This window comes from Carassius gibelio, chromosome B13 (genome assembly GCF_023724105.1).
Source record: "Carassius gibelio isolate Cgi1373 ecotype wild population from Czech Republic chromosome B13, carGib1.2-hapl.c, whole genome shotgun sequence".
In the NCBI taxonomy this organism is placed as follows: Eukaryota; Metazoa; Chordata; class Actinopteri; order Cypriniformes; family Cyprinidae; genus Carassius; species Carassius gibelio.
Window position 1 is genome coordinate 3144020 of NC_068408.1, and position 23113 is coordinate 3167132.

The 23113-nt window shown below is 33.6% G+C and overlaps 1 protein-coding gene across 3 annotated transcripts in view; it reads left to right on the forward strand.

Moving 5' to 3' along the window:
• Nucleotides 1–286: 286 nt before the first annotated feature.
• Nucleotides 287–23113, forward strand: part of disc1 (DISC1 scaffold protein) — a 45998-nt gene continuing 23171 nt past the window's right edge. Inside the window, exons 1-9 of one of the 3 annotated variants that reach the window (XM_052572782.1) lie at nt 287–867; nt 6290–8049; nt 8334–8403; nt 10155–10290; nt 11761–11857; nt 11998–12179; nt 14362–14416; nt 19539–19602; nt 20765–20944. In XM_052572782.1, coding sequence (XP_052428742.1) covers nt 777–867; nt 6290–8049; nt 8334–8403; nt 10155–10290; nt 11761–11857; nt 11998–12179; nt 14362–14416; nt 19539–19602; nt 20765–20944 — 2635 coding nt within the window. In that variant the 5' untranslated portion in view covers nt 287–776. The remainder of the gene's footprint in view (nt 868–6289; nt 8050–8333; nt 8404–10154; nt 10291–11760; nt 11858–11997; nt 12180–14361; nt 14417–19538; nt 19603–20764; nt 20945–23113) is intronic. The other 2 variants (XM_052572780.1, XM_052572781.1) reach the window with 2 other exon arrangements.

Genomic DNA, 23113 nt, shown 5'->3' on the forward strand with positions numbered 1-23113 from the left:
ACCAACCTTTGGGTTAAATAGCTAAAAAAGAGTGTAGCTAAATTAAGTCAGTTTTCCTCAAGTTCACACATAGGTGTCCTAGAAAAGCAACCACAGGTGCATTTCAGATTTCATTTTCAAAACAATATTTTAACCATTTCAAACATATATTCATTATATTCATTTTTTAATGTTTTGTTTTGATTTTTCAGTTTAACAAAGAACCAGTCTTGATTTGGTATTTTTTCAGACGTTTTAAGATAAATGACATAAGAGTCCAGACATGGGAAGTTCAAGTAGTTGAAGTTGATGGGAGTTTTGCTTTGGTGTGAATCAGAGTCAAATTGCAGCACACGTCACAGAAACTCCTTCACAACACGACACATGACGGGACAAAGAGCGGATGAAACCCGGCTCTCGTCTGGTTTAGCTTCATCTTTCCAGAGGATAACGGAAATAAAACAGAGATCTTAGAAATGTTTTCTCTGGATTGAAGAGAGAAGCACAATCGCACGCGAGCAGAGCATTCTTCGGGTTTCCCTTTCAACCGGAAACTCGCCATTTAACATCGAAGAGTTTTTTTATGCATCTGTTTTATTCAAACGTCGATTGAGATTACATATCGGACAACCCAGCTATATGCGGACTGTAAAGTGTAAACAAAATACATATATTTCTGAAGGAAAGTGAACGGCGCTCGGTGCACGCGCCGCCCATCGGAGAATGACACGCGCGGCGTTTGGCGTTTAACTGAATATCAACTATATTTTTAGTTGATTTAGGGGTTTTAAACAGTCATGATGTTCGCAGGAATGATCAGGGTGGAAAACAACTCAAACCACAAAACTGCCACCGACTCCAGGTGTCACCGGTGCGCTGTGAGGACAGGTAAGACAACACCATTCCTTGATATGTCACTTGGTTACTCATATCTTAGTGCTGTCATAAATTGAAACGCAATGAATTATCAATATACTTTGGTATCACTGTGTTTTATTGGACATGATACGCTGGAAGTGCTTTTTATTGACGGTGTTGTGTCATAGTAATCTTTGAAAAAAAAAAGTTGCTTAGCTTGTAGAAATTGTATTTTTTTATGTGGTTTGGCAAATTTGGCATTGCATGAAAATAGTTTAGTATACTGTATAAATGAGTTTTTATAGAAAATACTATTTCAGTCTTTCTACCTCAAAATAATTGCAAGTATGTGTGAACGTTTCTAGCAATTTCTGCGTGATAATGGCTTGAAAGAATTATTTTATTAGCATATATGCCAAAAGTAATCTAATTTCATGTTTTTGTACCATAGTACCCTAATAAATTGGGACATGACAAAAAACTAAGCCTGTTAAAGGTACCATGATGTTACTATTATATTGGACATGATATGATGCAAGCACTATGTTTATGGACCGTTCTTAACAATAGCATTAAGTAGGATATGAATACAATGGTAAATGGTAGTCATTAAGCACCATTGTGTATATCAATGTTCTATGATAATGTTTAACATTGTTTATGTCTATATTATTGTTGTTTGATTTAAGTAGCATGTTATCAAAATACCATCACTCTTCCACCACAGTATTTTGTACTGTGACTAATGAGATGTTTTCTGAATGTTGAGCCTCATGTTTTGATTTCTAGTGTGCAATATGATCTTTGGGAACGCAGAACTTTCCTTTATTCCTTTCGCTGCAATCTCTTCCCACATCAAAGCTCAGCAAACAGTGTCAGAATAGACGAGGATGGCGCATCTGGTGGTTTAGCGGCTGATTTATTTTTAGACATCCATCAGAAGGTTAGAGAAGTTCAGATCTGGCTTTCAGACTGATATTGTTGGTGCACTATGTGGGCACCAAAATGCATGCATTCCATGAAAGAGGTTTAAGGAAAGGCTAATCCAGAATTGAAATTGTTGTCATTATTTATTTACTCACCCTCCCCTTGTTCCAAACTTGTCTTTTTTATTTTTTGTGAAACAGAATTAGATATTTATCAGAAGTTCATGCTGTTCTTTTCCGTATTTTGAAAGCAAATAGGGTCTAATTCTTGGTGATTTTTGATCATTTATGGCAAACATATGAGTTTGGAACAGTGTGAGGGTGAGTGATGACAGAATGGTCCTTTTTGGAAGAACTATTTCTGTAACCGTTGTTATTTTGATTGAATTTTCTGTTACAGTTTCATGGTTCTTGTTCTCTTTCATCGTCAGATTTGTTGTTGTTTATGTGCAAACAGTTTCCCCAGTTCAAATGGTTTAGTGTGTGTGTGTGTGTGTGTGTGTGTGTGTGAGGTGATTTCCAGCTGTTTGTGTCTCCTCTGTGAGCGAACAGGAAGTGCGTCGAGACTTTAGCCAGAAGTGCAGCTGCTAAATTTAAATGCAGTATAAGAGTTTCGGAGGGTTTGAATTCCTGTGTGCTCAAGTCCTTAACCATTTAGACCCGAAAATGCTCCTGTTCTTTGAGAAGTTGACGATTCATTAGTAGACCTGTCACTTTAAGTTTTTAATTTGGTATAATTTGTTGTTGTTAACACATTTTATATATATATCGCTCTATCTATCGTTCTATCTTTCTATGTTCTGCTGCTATTTTTAATATTTTCAGTTTTCATTTTAATTTAAATTATTGTTGTTTTTTTTTACTGTTGCATTTTATCCAAAGCGACTTAATGTGGACCTAAAAAAATATATTTTTGTTTCAGTTTTTGTTTTATTTCAGTTAGCAATTTTACAACTTCAACTTTCAGAAATATTAAGTTAGTTGCAAGATTTCAGTCAACATTTCACTTTTTCGTTTAGTTGCAGTTTTTAATTGAATTTTATTTCTGTTAACAGATGTTTTGGTTTTAGTTAACAGTAAAACGCTGCTGTGGACGTGGGTTTTTGGATGTAGTGGGCTCACAGAGAGCTGAGCTTGGTCTTTACTGTCGACTTTAATATCTGTGAGTTAAAAAGAAAGGAGGACAGGATTTTCAGAAAATGACCACCGAACTCTCACTTCCTCAAACGCTGCCGTCACTGGACGTGTGTAAGTTTGTTGAATCAGCTCAAATGGCGAAACCTTTCTGAAATGGAAAACATTCCCTTTTTCCTCTTCATGATCTCCTCGGCACACCGTCATGTGTGTGAAACACTGGTGAGCATCCAGTGGGAGGCCGAGGAAAGCAGAAGTGTGTTTGGAGAGGGTCTCTCTAATCCACTAAAGTAAACACGCATGCTTCTCTCACTGCAAGTCAATATTGATTGAAGCTTGTGTGGTGTTTCTGTTAGTGGTTCAACTGTTTATCAGTAATTATTGGTGTTTGCCGAGTCAAACATCTGTTGCTCTTGCACATACTTGGTGTTTTCATATACTGCTCCAGACAATCATTTCTCAAATCATGCGTGTTGTTGAGAAAAGCATAATTTTCACCTGTTGCTCATAAAACTGGTGGACAATCCCCCAGGAGAAATTGAATTCAGCTTCAAAATTGGACAAAATTTAAGCCGAATATTGACATTGTTGCCTTCTGTAGAGCTGCTTTACAGCTTAATTGGTTTCATAACTGATTAATTTGACAATATTAGCACTCTAACGTTCCTGTTTTTTAATGTGAAGCTGCTTTGAAACTATCTGTTCTGCATAAAGCGCTAGAAATAAATGCAGCTTGACTGAAAATGTGGGTTTCATCTGTTCTTTAAGGGAATCATGACAAACTCTACACTGTATGTTTTCAGCCATGCTGCTGTTTTCAGTGTATTCTTCAAAATATCTTCTTTATAATGTTTCACAGAAGGACAAAAATAACCAAAAGTTGTTTTGTGTAGGTCATAGTGCACAAAGGTCATTTTAGATGAAGTGCAGGGTTTTCCAAACTAATGAAAAATGTAATCATATAAATAAAAGTGACTTGAAATGTGAACTTACATAAAAATGTAAACAATCTGTATTGTATAAAGTGTTATAGAATTAGTAATTAATCTAACAATATGAATAAAAGTGACATGAAAAGTTAATAACTAATTAAATAAAAATTTATTGTATAAAGTGCCATAAATAAGTGACTTGAAATATATACTTAAAATTAGTGAATTAAAAGCTAAAATGATTTAAAATTTAAAATATAAACAAACAGTATTGTGTAAAGTGTTATATAAATAAGTGACTTGACAAATGACTTAAAGAAAAGAAATCATAAAAATATAAGCAATCTGTAATTTATAAAGCAAGATACTGCATAAATAAACAAACTAAGGTTATGAAATCATAAGAAATATATATTTAAAAACAATAAAAACACTAATTAAGAAACTGTTTTAGAAGACGATTTATTATTCAGTTATAATTACTGATTTAACTGCACCAAAGCTATAGGATGAAAACAAACATTTTTACTGAATTTAGCTGATAATGACACTAAAATAAAAAAGCTGAAATTATTATTTTATTTGCTTTATAATTAAAATGTTTTGCAACATTAACACTGATGTTTTCCTATTCTGTAATGTGAAGCTGTTTTGAAGCAATCTGTTGAATTAAGTGCTTTATAAACAAAAGTAACTTGAAATGTGACTTAAAGAAGGTGGATGAAATGCTAATGATTAACTCATAACAATATAAAATTAAATACAAAATAAGACGCTTACTAAAACATCAAAACCATATATACTTAATGGTTTAAAAGAGAATTCATATTTAGTCACATCTGTTCAACTGGATTGACATGATCAGAAAAAATTGAGAAAATCTCCTTTAAAGTTGTCCAAATTAATTCTTAGCATTGTTTATTACTAAACAAAAATGTAGTTTTGATATATTTACAGTAGGAAATTTACTAAATATCTTCATGGAACATGATCTTTACTTCATATCCCAATGATTTTTGGCATAAAATCAATAATTTTGACCCATACAATGTATTTTTGGCTATTGCTACAAATATATCCCAGAGGCTTAAGACTGGTCTTGTGCTCCAGGGTCACACATTATCATCAGAGATCTGTAAGCATGCAAGTGTGTTGTTAAATTAAATTGCTGAAATGTTAACTTCAGTTTGCAATTTTATGTAAAAGCGATCAGATGGCAAAGCTTTGGGAATTGACTGTCCTCAGAGGATGTGTCTCTCTCTCTAGAAAACATTCTTCAGCAGTGACTTCATCTGCTCTTCATTAGCGCAGAGTGTAAATTATGGTGAAAGATTGCAATGCCAGAAGATAAAAGGAGATTCTTTGGCATCATGTTTCTTGTCTTGCAATATTTAAGGCCTGTTTTGAGGGAAATCTGTTTGTCACTATCATATCAGGTTTTGGCTGGGTCTGTTCTCTCGGGTTGTGTGAATGGACTTTCAGTTATTTCTCTCATGTGAGTGAGTTTGTGTGTTTATCTTAGAAAGATCTGCAAGAGACATTTAATGTTCATTTGATGTCATTAACTAGTTTTGGCTCCTCTTACAGTCATTTTTACAATGTTGCTTTCATAGTTTGGAAAAGTTGATCTTAATAAAGTTTCAAATTATTCACAATCTTGTTTAATTTACTATGAAACAACTCTTTAGGCTTCCTGCAAACAATATTTTTATTTATTTAATTAATGTTTTTATTTTAATACATTTAAATGTTTGCATTTAAAATGAATTTTAAAAGTGAAGCTTTGTCATTTTTAAATTTATTAACATGAATAAATAAAATCTATGTAGATATATGTAAAACAAAAACAAATACAAATGACAAACAGAACAAAATTACTAAAACTGAAATTAAAATGGAATATATAAAAATAAATAAAAATATAAAAACTAATTCGTGCGCGCACGTGTGTGTGTGTGTGTGTGTGTGTGTGTTGACAAATCTGAGCATCATTTGCTAAAATTTCACTGAGCCCATAAAAAATGCATTGAAGTAAATTATTTTTTTAAATATTAAAAAAAATAAAAAAAGACTTAAGTTTAAAAATGTACAAAATATATATTTAAATGTAAAAATAGTTTGAAGTGTAAATTACCATGTAATACAGTACAATATTTAATGATGCCCATGTTATTAAATTTTGTATATTTACATTTTAATATTTAATTAAATGTTTTATTTTAGAATTTTTTCATATTGGAATCGTATCTTTACACTGTTGTTAAACTCTTATAGTTGTTTTTACTGTGCATTTCCTAAAGTGCCCATCAGTATTATTTCTCAACGGCTGTGTTGTATTTGACACACTGATCACAGACACACCACTGTGAGAGTTTACATGATGGGTGTCCTGTTATAAAGCCCCTGTCATGGTTTATCATCACGACTTCAGACAGTTAATCAGTAATCTGTTCTCAACAGGTGCTGTGAGTCCGCCGGCGGCAGCGGGATGCCATCGCAGGAGGAGCTTCAGACGCCCGGGATACATGCGTTTAGAGCCGCTTAACCAGTCACGTGACTCCGACCACGTTTCTGACTCGCCTACTACTGAGAACACTCAAAAGAGAGCTTTGAAATTACCCAGCAGCCCCAGTGAGCGATGGCTTGGGGAGGTCTTCAAGAGAGACAACGGCCAAGAATCTTCCCAAACTCACCATTTGGGTGACACTAAGGAAAATTCCCCAGTGCCATCGCACAACGATTTCAAATCCAGCTTCAGTTTCATTCAGCAGTCGCTAGAAACTAGAGATCTGTTAGATGTGAGGACAAACAAATCTGTGAGCAAACTGTCTGAATGGGACAGAAGGAAGTCTGAAACGTCACACTCGGCTGCTTCAGAACCTCACACTGCTTTAGTAGTAAATCACTTGAGCCAATCGGAGATCAGCACTGTTCCGATTCGCCAATCGGAGATCAGCACCGTTCCGATTCGCCAATCAGAGATCAGCACCGTTCCGATTCGCCAATCGGAGATCAGCACCGTTCCGACTAGCCAATCAGAGATCAGCACCGTTCCGACTAGCCAATCGGAGATCAGCACCGTTCCGACTAGCCAATCGGAGATCAGCACCGTTCCGACTAGCCAATCAGAGATCAGCACCGTTCCGACTAGCCAATCGGAGATCAGCACAGTTCCGACTAGCCAATCGGAGATCAGCACAGTTCCGACTAGCCAATCGGAGATCAGCACTGTTCCGACTAGCCAATCGGAGATCAGCACTGTTCCGACTAGCAAATCGGAGATCAGTACTGTTCCGATTAGCCAATCAGAGATCAGCACTGTTCCGACTAGCAAATCGGAGATCAGCACTGTTCTGACTAGCCAATCGGAGATCAGCACCGTTCCGACTAGCAAATCGGAGATCAGCACTGTTCCGACTAGCCAATCGGAGATCAGCACCGTTCCGACTAGCAATTCGGAGATCAGCACCGTTCCGATTCGCCAATCGGAAATCAGCACCGTTCCAACTAGCCAATCAGAGATCAGCACAGTTCCCACTAGCCAATCAGAGATCAGTACCATTCCGACTAGCCAATCAGAGATCAGCACCGTTCCGACTAGCCAATCAGAGATCAGTACCGTTCCGATTATCCAATCAGAGATCAGCACTGTTCAGACTAGCCAATCAGAGATCAGCACTGTTCAGACTAGCCAATCAGAGAACAGCACTGTTCCGACTAGCCAATCAGAGATCAGTACCGTTCCGATTATCCAATCAGAGATCAGCACCGTTCCGATTATCCAATCAGAGATCAGCACTGTTCAGACTAGCCAATCAGAGAACAGCACTGTTCCGACTAGCCAATCAGAGATCAGCACCGTTCCGACTAGCCAAACAGAACACAAGGTTTTCTCTCTAAGCAATTCACTTGGGTCCATTGGTCAGCAAAAAAGTATTTTATTGGCCCGAGAGCTGTGGCTAGCAGACCTGGATGTACAGATTTCGTCCTTCATGACGTCTTATGCTAAAGAAAGCGTCCAGGACTCTGACTCTGGCTCTCTGGACACTGAAGTCACGTCTTCGTTCTCCATCGACTCGTCAGACTCGACCTCGGCCTCCTCGGTCACATCCGGCTACGACAGCACCACCTCGTCCTCGGATCACAGTCGAGACGCTCCGATAAACAAGTGCGAGGATGTTCTGCAAGACTGTCTGCAGAACAATCGCACAAACAGCAAGGTCAGTGCCACACAATGATGTCGAATGTAGCTAGGAAATACATTTTACTGGAGGTTTTTCGATTTTCATATTCAATTCAGAATTTTCTAATCTTGCTTTATACAACATAATGTTAGTATTATGACTTATAGGCTGCTTGCACAAAATGCCACGAATGCTCTGAATGAACTGAATGAAGCTTTCTTCATGCAAAAAATGTGCAGAATCACAGGAACTAAGCGTTTTATTATAACAGTTTTCTCATTGTAATGTTACTCACAATCTTTATTTTTATGTATATATAGATCGAGTCCGTGATGGTGAAGCTCCAGAGACTGCAGCACAAAGCGGTTCTGGATGATGATTATGACACAGGTCAGACATTTACATGCTCAGTGTTGGTTTGATCATTCATTTGCTGAAGCATAAGGGTTTCTCTAGCCAGTAGTTTGTGTGTGTTAAGTTTAAATATGCAAACGAATTGATTTCATCTTCCACATCTAAAAGTAGGATCACACTATCTGTAAATATCAGCAGTTTTTGACCAAATGAGTCCACAGCTGATGACTGAACATAAAGACTGTTTCAACACATTCATGTGGTTCAGACACACCCAAACACTCCCAGATAGTGACCTTCAACCAAACTAAAAACATTCGCTGTGATTGCTGACTTGATAGCAAGAATATTCCCTTTTTACATCCACTTCTTTGTTTATAGTATGCATACTATACACTGAATTTATTTAAAAGATTTCAGATCCCATTTCCAATGTGTATCTTTGCAACAGGTAAATTTTTGTTAGCTAAAGCCATGAAAAAAAAGTTCCTTAAAAAAAAAATAATAATATAAAAATGTATATAATTTATAATACTAAAAAATAAAATTCTTCAGATTTTATTTCAGTTTCTAAGGAAACATTTCTCAAAATACTACATAACTTATTTGAAATATTAAAAATAAATAAAAGGAAAAATATATTTTTAAACTATTTAGATTTTTTTAAAACAAAAATACAAATAATACAAATGACAAAAAAATGACTAATAACTAAAAACTGTAAAACTTGAATGTTAAAAGAAAATATCAAAATAAAAAAAGAGAAGATATCAAAATATTAACAAATATTATTTTATTATTACATAAAACTACCAAACAAAAAGCATGATCTGTGCATGCTGACTTGATAGCAAGAATATTCCCTTTTTACATCCCACTTCTTAATGTGTATCAGGGTTATTTTTTTGTTAGCTAAAACCATGAAAAAAACTTAAAATAAAATAAAAATTTTCTTAATATAATTTATAATATTTATTTAAAAAAAATCATATTTTACTTCAGTTTCTAAGGCAACGTGTCTCTAAATACTACATATTTGAAATATGAAAAAAAAAAAAAAAAAAAAAAAAAAAAAAAAAATATATATATATATATATATATATATATATATATATATATATATATATATATAAATATATATATAACTATTTCGATTTTTTTTTTTACAAAACAAAATTACTTAACTAAAAACTTAAAAATTTGAAAGAAAATATCAAAATAATAAACAGAAGATATATAAATATTAACAATTATTATTTTATTACATAAAACTCCAAACTTCTGTAGGTTGCGGTTTTCAATTGATCTGTTATTCAGTGTTGAACAGCGCCATCTGCTGGTCATGAACAGTCATCATTCAGACACAGTGTGTGCTGTTCATGGAGAGAAGCAGCAGTGTGTCATGGGTCCTTCCCTTCAATACTCACACTTTTTAGTTGATTTTCTTGAAAGTAATCTTCACTGTGTGTCTGGAAAATCTTCAACTACTTCTTCGTCAGATCAGATGATTGACCTACATTTGTCAGCTGGAAGTCTTCTTTTTGCCCCTCTTGACTTAAAGCACTAGTCTTTTCCCAGATCCTGATGTGTGTGTGTAAAGTGGGTCAGTTGTGTTTGTTTTGTACTTTCTGTCTTGCACTCTGATAGGCTCTGGGGTGTAGTATTTTTGAAATTTTTGGTTTGTTTTTGACCTAAATTGAGCATAACAGGTTTATGTTTTAGTTTGGCTTACCCCATCAGAGAAACACTGCTGAAAGTTGAAGTCTAAAATGTGTTTGTGTGTTTAGCAGAGCACTTTGGTAAGAAGCTAGAGGAACTGAGGAGAGAGCGAGCGACGCTGAAGCCTGGTTTACCATCCAGACATCCCGAAGTCTCTGGATTTCTGGAGCGTCTCAGAGCGGCCGTTCACAGGACAGACTGCAGGTCTGAACACATTCAACAACTCAACACAGCTGCGTCGTTTGGATTAAAAATACAGTAAAATCAGTAATAATGTGAAATATTATTACAATTTTAAATATCTTTTAACCTGGGTTAATATATTGTAAAAAATAATTTATTTCTGCGATGCAGCGCTGAATTTCCAGCATCATTCCTCCAGTCTTCAGTGTCACATGATCCTTCAGAAATCATTCTGATATGCTGATTCGGTGCTAAAGGAACATTTCTGATTATTATCAATGTTGAAAACATTCTTTAATGAATAGAAGGTTCAAAAGAACAGCATTTAATTGAAATGGAAATCTTTTGTTATGTTATAAATGTCTTTAGTGTCACTTTGGATCAATTTAATACATCCTAGCTGAATAAAAGAATGAATCTCCTTTTAAAAAGAATTTTTAACACAAATATTCCCTGTATATTTATATTGATGTGAATTGAATATATTCTTCACATCTGAATTCTGTAAATGCCTCATTTCTAAATCTGGCTTGATTTGCTCCAGCTCTACAGAACATGTCACTGTGTTGTGTTTAAGGTCTGGTTAGTTGATATTGGTTTGAGAAATAACCCGTTTAAACAGGAAAGCACGCAGGTGGAGGGCAGATCTGCTGGAATGTGTCTAAACAGCACTTCCTGTTGCTTATCGTTTCCATATATTTATTATCGTACAGTATGGACTGAGCTCTCAGCACAGGAAAGACACCAGATTATTAATGATCATAAGAAAAAAGCTAAAGAACTGCACATCATTTTGTTTGTTTGTTAATATTTAATTTATTTGCAAATCATGTTTTCATTTTGATTTTAAAGATTAATTTAATTTAATTATCATTTTTATGATTTAAATTTTTTTTATTTTTTTTTATTAGTTTTATTTATTTTTTTGCTTCAAATTAAACTAAATGAAAATAAAAAATGTTACCTTTATTTGAGTTTTAGCTCCAGTGATTTTAGTACTTCCACCTAAGCTTATTTTATTTCAGGTAGTTGCCAAGTTTTAAGTTTAATTTTTATTTCACCTATATTTTAATTACTAGTTTACAACAGTTTTATTTTAGTATCACAGAGAAATTATAATTTTTTGTTAATATTTTGAATAAGATTTAATATGCATATGTTTTGCTGTTATGTTCATTTTATTTAAAGTTGTAGTATTTTTGTTGTGTTTCCGAAATACATATTATTTTTCGTTGTTTTTAAATATATATATATATATATATATTTTTTTTTTTTTTTCAGGTTTAGTTTTAATTAAGCCTTTAATTTAAACTTAATAAAAATTAAAAAAGGTTACCTTGCAAACTTTGTTTTATTTTAGTATTATTTTATAGTTAACATCTATTTTATTTCTAGTAATTGGAGTTATGCAATAACCCTGGTTTTCCAAAATAGCACTTTTCGTGTCATGTTTTGGCTGATTATACATATATTTGTATTTTTGTCAAACAGGCGAAATGGTGAACCGAGTCCCGATCAGGGATCAAGCAGCTCTCAGAGCCGGTTTCTAACACGAGAGAAACTGTTAGAGGAGAAACACAGGATTCAGGTGAACAGAAATATAGGATCATGTGACTAAAAAGATGCATAACTGTCAGCATGAAATCTAATTCCCATTATGACTGATCTGTGGTCAGATCTGAAGCTGATGTTAGGTGAAGAGGTTAAGCATGTGTTGGTCTTCTTCAGAAGGAGATGTGTGATCTCCAGCGCAGGCTTCAGGAGCTTCAGGAGCGGAGCAGAGCTGTGGAGGAGCAGCTGGAGCCCGTCCTCGGCGGCTGGGATCCGGCTCAGCTGCGGCTGATGGCTCGAGCGCTGGAGGACATGATCAGCTCTGAACACCGCGTGTCTCCACCCGCAGAGATCATCAGGTGACTGCCAAATATCTCTCATTTACACACATTCAAACCTGCTCAACACTAATGGTTAAGATATTAAGATGGTCAGCACTTTACTTCACAACATTCCAAAGAATAGTATTCTATTTTTACCGCACTACATTTCATATGCATTTAATTAAATGCATTAACTAGCATTTAATTCTCAATTGCATAGGGATTTTACAATTAACGGCGAGAATGATTAAAATATGTGACGATTCAAATCGGTTGAGATGCACATATCGCAATTCAATTAGAGGTAGGAGTTTATATGAATGTATGTCTGAGGGGAATTTACTGGCTTTAGAAAAGTTTAGATGGGATTTTGTTTTTTTCATGTAGCCTCTGTATAATGCATATTAAAGTTAATAAGCGCAGCACTGCTTTGTTTACAAAGGATGCACGTTAAGCGGTAGATTTAGTATTCAACAAAATGAATTAAAACAGCAAAATGCAAACTCAGAATGTGACGCAAACTTGCAATAATTAATGAATGTATCTAATCCTATTTTATTAACTAATGGCTTTGCTGCTGACCTTTGATGATCCAGTTCAACCAAACTAACATGATTTTAGATAAACTTGTGTAAAATTGTGCTTCATTGTTTTTTTTTATTGCTGAAGAGTGTTGAATCTTCCTCTCCTGTGTTCTTCTGCACACACGTGAATTCACTTTTCCTTCAGGCTGAGGTTTATTCATTACACTATTTTTGGTGTGAAATCAACTTTAAAGTCGATTTTGTCAAGATTTAGATTTTTTTGCACCCTCAGATTCCAGATTTTCAAATATCGTCTGATCCTAACAAACCATACGTTGATGGAAATCTTATTTAATCCGTTTTCACATGATGTACAAATCTCAATTTCGAGAAATTGACCCTTATGACTGGTTTTGTGGTTCAGGGTCACATATTAAAATCTCTCTTGTTTCGAGCTCCAGGGACACATATATAGACTTACTATAGAAACCAACAGGTGATAATTTAAAGATGTCAGATGACCTGCCAGTCAGCTTTCACTAGCGTTGACATTTGAGACTGACGTTAAATCAGTTAAATCTTCTTCAGTTGATTTAGTTCTCGGAGGAGCTCCAAGGTCATCTCTAGCGGTGATGAAACGTGTGTGTCTGAGCAGAGAAATATTGAACTCTAGATTGCATGACTCTGTTTGGTCTCTCACTGATTGATTTTGATGCATATGTAGATTTATTGGAGGTAGGGTGCAGATTGAGGTCATAACATTGAGCCGAGCTAAACAAACCCTGCTGAGAGATTGATTTATTTTCTCCTGCACTGAGGGCTGCTTTAAAGTGAGTTTTGAAGAGAAGCAGCCGATTCTGCATGCAATCCTCTCTCTTTTATCGTATTTTTACCTGGCCCTTCTGGAAATGAGACACTTTTCAGCACGGTTATGAATTTTTATTGCTTTCAGGCTGCACAGAGTTAAAGCTTTCAGATGCTGGTGTTGGGTTTCTGTCCCAAACCTGTGTGTAATGCATAAGAAGAATCGCTCTTGATGAGGAATAGCTCATATTTTAGAGTCTAATACACTTAATAAAACTGTATATTACTAGCAGGAGACACTTTATGCATTTATTTTTAAATAATTTGTATAACGTTATGGTTTCTGTTAACATTTTGAATTAGATTTTATTTTTATATTTTGTGGTTTCACTTAAATTTGAATGTTTTAGTAATTTTGTTGTATGCTTTTTGTAATATATATATATATATATATATATATATATATATATATATATATATATATATATATATATATATATATATATATATATATATATATAATATTTTTTTTTAAATAGGTCTGAAATATTTAATTTTTATTGATTCATTTTAGTACCTCAACTTAACCTAACTGAAAATGAGAGACTAGCTGAAATAAAATAGGAAGTTTTTAAATATTTAAATTTTTGCATTACTTCAAGTTACTTTAAAATTGAAAAAGTTTTTATTGTTTTAGTTTTAGTTTTAGTTAAAAATAATTAGCCTTGAATCACAGTGAATAATGCATCAATATTGTTTGCTTACCTGTGTTTATTAATGTTGTCTGCCAAGTCAAGCATCATAATTAATATTTCTTGTATTTGCCATAATTTAGTGTTCAAATCTCATTTTCAGCCTCACTTATATTTATAATTTCGTTTTTTTTCCAGACTTCAAGAGCAAGAGCGAGCACTGAGATCCTCCATCAAAGAGGCAACGGCTAAAGTAAGTCTATATATGTGACCCTGTCCCACAAAAGCAGTCTGAAGTCTCTGGGGTATATTAGTAGCAATAGCCAAAAATACATTGCATGAGTCAAAAATTACAGATTTTCTTTTATGCCAAAAATCATTAGGATATTGAGTAAAGATCATGTTCCATGTAGATATTTTGTAAACTTCCTACCGTAAATATATCAAAACTTAACTTTTGATTAGTAATATTCATTGCTAAGAATTCATTTGAACAACTTTAAAGATGATTTTCTCAATATTATGATTTTTTTGCATCCTCAGATTCCAGATTTTCAAATAGTTGTATCTCAGACAAATATTGTCTGAAACTAACGAACCATACATCAATGGAAAGTTTATTATTTTATAAGCTAATAAATCTAATTTTAAGTATTTTTTGTTTTGTTTTGTTTTTTGTTTACTGTAAAACAAGAAAACGATGCTGAGCTGGAAGTGTATAACTGAATAACATACTCTCATGCTACTTAATGCACTCAACTTTCCAGTCTTTATTTTCTTTTTACAATTTGATGAATGAACCGTAAATTATCTTATTTCCTAAATTACATTATTTTTTACTACTAATTTGCTTATACTGGCCATTTTTTTAATTGTTATTTAATAAAATTCAAATAAAATGTGAAATATCCATTCTGATAACTGGACATGAAACACAAAGTCACATGACAAAAACTTTGGATAGTTTCTATGTGCTGTGAATAAAGAAAAGGTTCAGAGCCAGATTTTTGTCCATGTGAAGTTGAGCTAGCAGGAAACAAATTTAGTCATATTTTCCTATGTTTTAATTCGAGTAGTCAAACAATCCAAGAAAACATCTTTAAAACAGAAAGAAAAGTCACTCGGATGAACATTTGAATAAAAATCTGACCAAAACAAGTGAATAAATCTTCTTCAGAGAATGACAAAAACAGCAGATCACTGCAATGTCTGACTTATTATTTTATTTGACCTCTTCATATTTAAGGAGAAAACTTTATAAAAAAAAGTTTGACATCGCTTGTTATGATTTTCAAAGGTGTAGAATGTAGTAAGGACGCCATGACTATATCCAGTGACTACAAAAACTGCCACATACATTGATTTGCATGCTTGACATTACTATAATATAATGGCTAAGGGCTTCCAGAATGTTCAGTGCCACAAATTGATATATCATTTATATATATATATATATATATATATATATATATATATATATATATATATATATATATATATATATATATATATATATATATATATATATATATATTTAATATATAATATTATTTATATATATATACTTTTTTATTTTATTTGTATTATTTTTTACGATTTTCTTTAAAAAGTTTGTTTCACAAATGAAGGACACACATTTAAGATTTTTATTAAATCATATATATATGGCTCAAATATATGTTGTACTTTAAAATTATATTTTATTTTATGTACGAGATTATCTTAACAAAAACATTGTGGCACAAATGTATATTGTATTTAAGAATTTTATTATATATATATATATTAAATATATGTTATATATATATATATAAAATATATATTATATATATATATATATATATATATATATATATATAAAATATATATTATATATATATATAAAATATATATATATATATATATATATATATATATATATATATATATATATATATATATAAATAATATATATTAGGGCTGTCAAATGATTAAAATTTTTAATCAAATTAATCAGAATTTTCAGTGGATTAATCAGGATTGATCACTATTTGTAATTACACCTGAATCCTAACCATTTTTTTCTGAAATGCATACCAAAAGATAAATAACAGGACATGGATACATCATTTTCATGTATTGATTCATCAATATGTGGTTCTTTTTTTCTGAATTTCAAAAGTTTAACATTTACTTAGATCAAATTTACCTGAGCACTATATCAAACCATGCCATTTAACTACAGATAGTGTAAGAGTTTTAGGTGAACCAGTGGTTAAATATAGCCACAAATCTATGAAATTATGGATAGAGAAACTCGAAAGCATGAACTCAGAAACACAAACATGCGCCACCATCACATAAGCAGCACTCTTGTTTTTGAGAGGTGTTCATTTGTTCTGCCACAATACTTTAGGATCGATATTTTCACGTTCTGAAGGCTTCAAGTGCCAGTAAAACCAAGTAAAAATGCAAATGCTTTTCCAAACAGCTGTAATTTTCGCTGCATTGCATGTAGGCGTTCTGCGCATGCGCCGTGTGAAACACAGGACGCTATAACAGGAAGAAGCTCCAGCGTATCAGCTACCCGTCTCTGTTTATCGAGCTTGGCATAAATGTATTTGAGAGTAACTGGGGTAAATCCTTAAGCTTCTTCGGTGTTTTCGTCACACTGCGCATGCGTGAAATGCGTTAAAAAATTTGACGTAATTAACGACAAACAACTAATTAACATCGTTAACGCGCTATTTTTGACAGTCCTAATAAATATATATATATATATATATATATATATATATATATATATATATATATATATATATATATACATATATTTGTTACCAGAGATGTATAGTAACGAAGTAGAACTACTTCACTACTGTACTTAAGTACTAAAAGGCGGTATCTGTACTTTACTAGAGTATTATTTTTTTCTCCTACTTCCACTTTTACTTCGGTACATATTTTCGCTGAGTTTAATACTTTTACTCCGATATTTTTTTTATGTGCTGCATCGTTACTCGTTACAATTATAATAATGTTACGAATCATTCCATTACAAACCACTGCCAGAACTGTAGATGAGAGGTTTGATGACGCTGGCACATCATTGAGCGAATCAAGCGAGACTGCGCGTGCTGACTGAACTGCTGTGAAGAGAGAGATGAACACCGAGCCGAGCCAGATAATGACTCGTTCACGAGTCAAGAACCGGTTGCATAGGTTTTCGGATGACCAGTAACGTTAGTTCTTTCTGACAGTTCGATTCAATAAACCAGTTGAAGAAAACAGTTCACCGATTCTTTTGCGCTCGATGCAATGGCGTCATTGGCGTTGACTGCACATTGGCTCATAACATTAACACAGAATTAGTTCAGAATCAATCACCAAAAGAATCAGTTCGGTTCAGACGCTCTGTGCTTCGGTTTGCTTCACGCTAAATCACACATGCGCAGTATCATCAGCTCCTCGGTTCACGAATCGGACGCGTCTGACAGAAACGGTTCTTGACTCGTGAACGAGTCATTATCTGGGTCGGCTCGGTGTTCATCTTCAGTTCTCTCTTCACATCAGTTCAGTCAGTGTACTGTTTGAGTCAATGAATTACTCCGGGATATCGGTTTGTTTGAACTCAGAGGGAGTGTCAGAAACATTAAACAAGTTAACAGCTTAATTCATCTGTGGATTAATGCGCATTGGAGACGCGAACTGTTTAAAACGATTCAGTTCGATTTGGTGGACTGTTTCAAAAAGATCCTGTTACATCAAACGATTCGTACGCGAACCAGATATCACAAAACTGCTTTGTTTTTAACTGTCTTACAACAGACACGGAAGAGAAGACAATGCTGAATAAAGTCGTAGTTTTTGCTCTTTTTGGACCAAAATGTATTTTCGATGCTTCAAAAAATTCTAAATGACCCACTGATGTCTTACGTGTTTGAAACAACATGAGGGTAAGTTATTAATGACATCATTTTGCAAATTGGGCTAACTAACCCTAGTAACCATTTTTTGTTTACAAGAAGTTACAGTCAAAGGAATTGTGATTGTCCTTTAGGTTAATCATTTGAAATAGTAAAAACAATATGTTCAAACTTTTGACTACTTTCTTTAAAGGGGGGGTGAAATGCTAGTTCATGCATACTGAGTTTTTTTACACTGCTAAAGAGTTGGATTCCCATGCTAAACATGGACAAAGTTTCAAAAATTAAGTTGTACGTTTGAAAGAGTATTTTTGTTCCAAAAAAACCTCTTCCGGTTTGTCACAAGTTTCGGAAAGTTTTTTTCGAGTATGGCTCTGTGTTACGTTAGATGGAGCGGAATTTCCTTATATGGGTCCTAAGTGCACGCTCTTCTACCGAGTAACCAAGTTACTTCTATCAAGTAAACAACATGCGATGTTGTCATCAAACTGCAGTTTCCACATGTACAGCTTAAAACACAAAGTGGAACTTAGTCATTTTCCAAAACCGCTAAGCAAATATATACAGTTTCAGTACATACCACATAGCATACCGCCTTTGCTGATGCTGCTCTTGTTAAATTTCAGCCTCTGGATCTGTGTCACAGCTTCCAAACGCTCTCAACTCAAAAGCCTACTGGCGCTCGTGTTTTTCCGGGAAAAATCAGTACAGACTATCTTTCTCTTATAAATATAATAAAAATAAAGACTTTTTGGAGTTATGAAGGATGCAGTACTACTCTATAGGTACTCAAGATTAACAGGATATTGAGTGAAAACGAGCATTTCACCCCCCTTTTAATAGCTACATAACACAATACTTCTACTTTTACTTTCAGTACTTGAGTAGTAAATTTTAAAATAGACTACTTGCAATACTTAAGTACAAAAAATGTTGAATACTTTAGTACTTCTACTTAAGTGTGGTGCTTAAAGAGCACTTCTACTTCTACTCAAGTCACTTTTTTGATAGAGCACTTGTACTTTTACTCAAGTATGGTTCTCTAGTACTTTATACATCTCTGTTTGTTACACAGTGTTAGTGTTTTTTTTCATTTTGTCAAGTAATTTCTGTAAGATGTGTTTTAAGATTTTCTTTTTGTGATTACAAATATATTAATTTTTTTCTATATTATTTTTGTTATTTTAGACCCTGAAACTTCCACATAAACTCTGCCCTTCGTGCTTTTAACATCTGAGCAGCCTAAATTTTTTAAAATTTTTTAAAATTCTCTGCTCATGTATATTAACATCTGAATATTAAGATCTGTTGTGAATTAGAGTTTATTATTTGTGACTTAATCTGAAGATGAGGGATGATGAGAGGAACCTAATGATGGAGGAAATGAAAAATGCTTTGCAACTCAATTTTGTTTCTCAAAAGTGGCTGCTCTTTTCCTCAGGTGTCTAATCTGTGTTTCTCATGGTTCAGGTGGTGATGAGTCAGAGACTGGGATCTAGTGTACTTCATGAGGCCAAGCTCGCAGCCCTCTCAGGTACCACTCGCTCGCTCTTTCTGTTTTCGTCTGAACCCGTCGCTTCCTGCTTCACATGTCACTGTCACCTCGTGCTCGACAGCACTACACAATACACTGGGAGACTTAAGTACTGCCTACAAACACTGCTGTTCAAAGTTTAGGGGCAGAGAGGTTTCTAAATGATTCTGAATCACAGAGGCTGCATTTAATTGATCAAAAATGAAAATTATACTAGAACTCAAAATAAGAGTTTTTTTCTATTAATATATTGGAAACTGCAATTTTAAAAAATCTGTATTTTCAGCATCATTCCTCCAGTCTTCAACGTCACATGATCTTCAGAAATAATTTTAATATTCTGCACAAGAAACATTTCTGATTATTATCAATGTTGAAAACTATGTAAGCTTAATAAGTCAAATCAAGTTTTTATTTCACTGTTTAGACTTATAATATATAAACTCTGAGTTTAATTTTTTAATTTAATGTAATTTTAAGGTTTTCTTAAAGTTTATGTGGCACAAATTAAAAAAAATCAGATTTGTGAGATTTTATTTTAAAAGGTTCTTTTAAAAATGTATGTGGCACATATAACAATTTAAGATTTTTTTTTTTTATTGTAATCTATTTTAAAGGTTCTCTTAGGAAAAAGTTGTGTGTATGTGAAGCAAAATAAAAAGTTGTGCGTTTTTTTATTATTATTACTTGATTTAAAGTTCTCTTAAAGTTGTAGTTATCTGTTTCATTTTATTATGTGACAAGTTTATGTTACAGTTTTTGTGTCAATTCTTAGACAAAGAGTTACAATTGTGACACATTTCAATGATCAATTTAATAAATACTTGCTGAATGAAAAAAAAAAAAAAAAATTCCCGTATAAATCCTACTGACCCCAAAGTTTATTATCTAGTTAATTCTTAACTAGTCATGTCTATGAATTCAAGCTGCGCTATTATTATAACGCATACTAGAACAATCCCCAAACACTAAGCATTTTCTTGAGAAAACAAAAACAAAAGCGGTTACAGTGTTTCTTTTGCATGCTATCTGTAGTTTGCCAAATTGGAATTATGTCACAAATCATTGTATGCTGATAGTATTCTTGTTTCTGGTGGTGTTTCGACCAGTAGTTTTGATGTTTTTCATCTGATATTCTGCTTCTGTTGGGTTCTCGCGGCAGGAAATGACTTCAGCAGCGCGAAGGAACTGAAGGCAGAAATCAGGAGCGCATACGACGAGAGAGATCGTCTGGAGAGGAAGCTGAAGACTCTGAGCACAGGAAGTGGACGGGATCTGAGCCACATGAAGGAGCAACACAACCAGATCAAACTGGAAATACAGGAGAGAGAAGCCCAGTACGGTGAGTAACACGGCCTTCATAAAGACTCAAGACCTGCTGATTTCTGCTGACACAGGGGGGAGCCATTTCTTCATGAGATCCAGATGCATTTCAGATCAAAATGTAGATGATTTCTTTAGTTTTCTAGGTGTTTCAGTGGTTTTTTATATAGACGGGATATCTCTGTTCCTCATATTTGCTATCAGTGTCTCTTCCTGTCAAATTACAGTATAAATTGTCCCTTATTGTACAAGTATGATATGACAACAGCTCTATTATTATTATTGAATGTTCAATTTATCAGCTCTGTGAATCTCACCAAGTAATTGTCATATTTCACTGCAAAATTAAAAGAAAAAATTATATTTGTAATATATGCACAATATTTAAATATTGGCAATTTATGTATTTTTTAATTTGGACATTTTTATGACAATTAAACATGGTTTACAACATCATTACTGTAATATGCTAATTAAAATCCTACTTTCCACACACACACACTTAATTTAGAATTAATTAAATTCAGTGTACAAATATTATTATAATGTATGAGTACTTCAAAATTGAATTATTCATGTAGCTTTTTTTATTCAATAATGTCAATTATCCTGCAGGAGGCTTCATTTTATTTGTATTTTATTATATTTGTTGTCATTTTTCACATTAATGAAAATCATCCTATCCAGATACATGTTTTTTATTTTATTTATTTTTTATCAGCAAATTAAATTCAGTGCATAAATACTGTCGTTATGTCTGAATACTGCAGAATTTAATTATTATCATTATTATTATTATTTTTTTTTTTTCTGGGAGTTCTGAGTTTATATCTCACAATTTGAGATATTAATATCGAGTTTACAAATTGAAATTTAGTTTATTTTTTCAAAAATTTCAGACTGCATATTTAAAATTCTGAGAAAACATTTGTGATAAGAGAAACCTGAAAAAGTTCAGAATTGTTTGAAAAAAAGTATATTCTGTGTACTTTTAAATAAAAATTGGTAGATATTTATTAAAAGTATACATTTATGTTTTTCCATGGCAGAAATACTATTCCATCTTTTAGTAACATTGATTTAGCATACACTGATCATCTCTAGACATGATACAGTGATAGTAAAACCATGGTTCTTCAATTAATACTGCGGTATTTTACAAAAATAACATAGCTATGTGTGCAAATGTTCAAAACATCATCAGTCACCAAAAAACTATTGTACAAAGTTAAAAAACAAATATTTACCACAAGTTAGTGTTTCTTACGAATCATGTTTTGGTCCCAGAAGTTTGAGCTTTTTCCGCTCCATTTAGTAATTGTTTTCCGAGGGTGAGATCATGACAACAGCTCTGTTTCTGCACAAGCCGGGGCAAAGACTCATGTTTAAAAATAACATTTAATATACGGAAATATCTTCCTAATTACGCAAGTGCCAACTCAACTGCAAACTGTAACCCTGGCATGACAAGTGACGCACGCAAACCCTTTTCCTTATGTCAAAAACAGTGATTTGATGGCAGTTATGTGGCAAATACGTGTGTTATTACGCGAGTGGGAAGACAGGCTAATAAGAGCCTAGCAGGAGCAACCCGTTCATGTCAAAGATCTTTTGGTGTTCTGTATCATATTCGCCCGCTTTGCATATTTAGCATCAACGCTCAGGCTATCATTAGCTCACAGTCTCTCTCATCCCAGCACAAAGACGCGGACCAGCAAAGCTCTTTGTTGAGCAAAATGTGTGTGTGTCAAATTAAGCAGACGAGTGTAATCCCTCGAATGGCTGGCCAGATTCCCGTTGGCTGTCAGCCGCCGTCTTCTCCTGTTGTTGAATAAATGACAGGCCACCTCCCGCAATCTCCCTCCTGCGGATCCTCACGGGACGCAAGAGCTAAGTCGAGAAGAATTTAATGTGCATCTAGTTATCGCCAACTAGTGAGATGATACCAGACCAGTGCATTTATAACATTAACATCCTTTTATTGTATAAGCATTAAATGAGTTTTAGTGAATTTCACAAACCATGCATGTCTAGATTATATCGCACCTCAGAGACAAAAAGTAAAAATAAGAAGAAATTATAATTTGCATGAAGAAAATGTAGCATTCTTTAAGATAATTAATATGAATTAATATAAGCCATATATAAACAAATTATTTTTTTGTTTTGAAGTATTCATCCATTATGA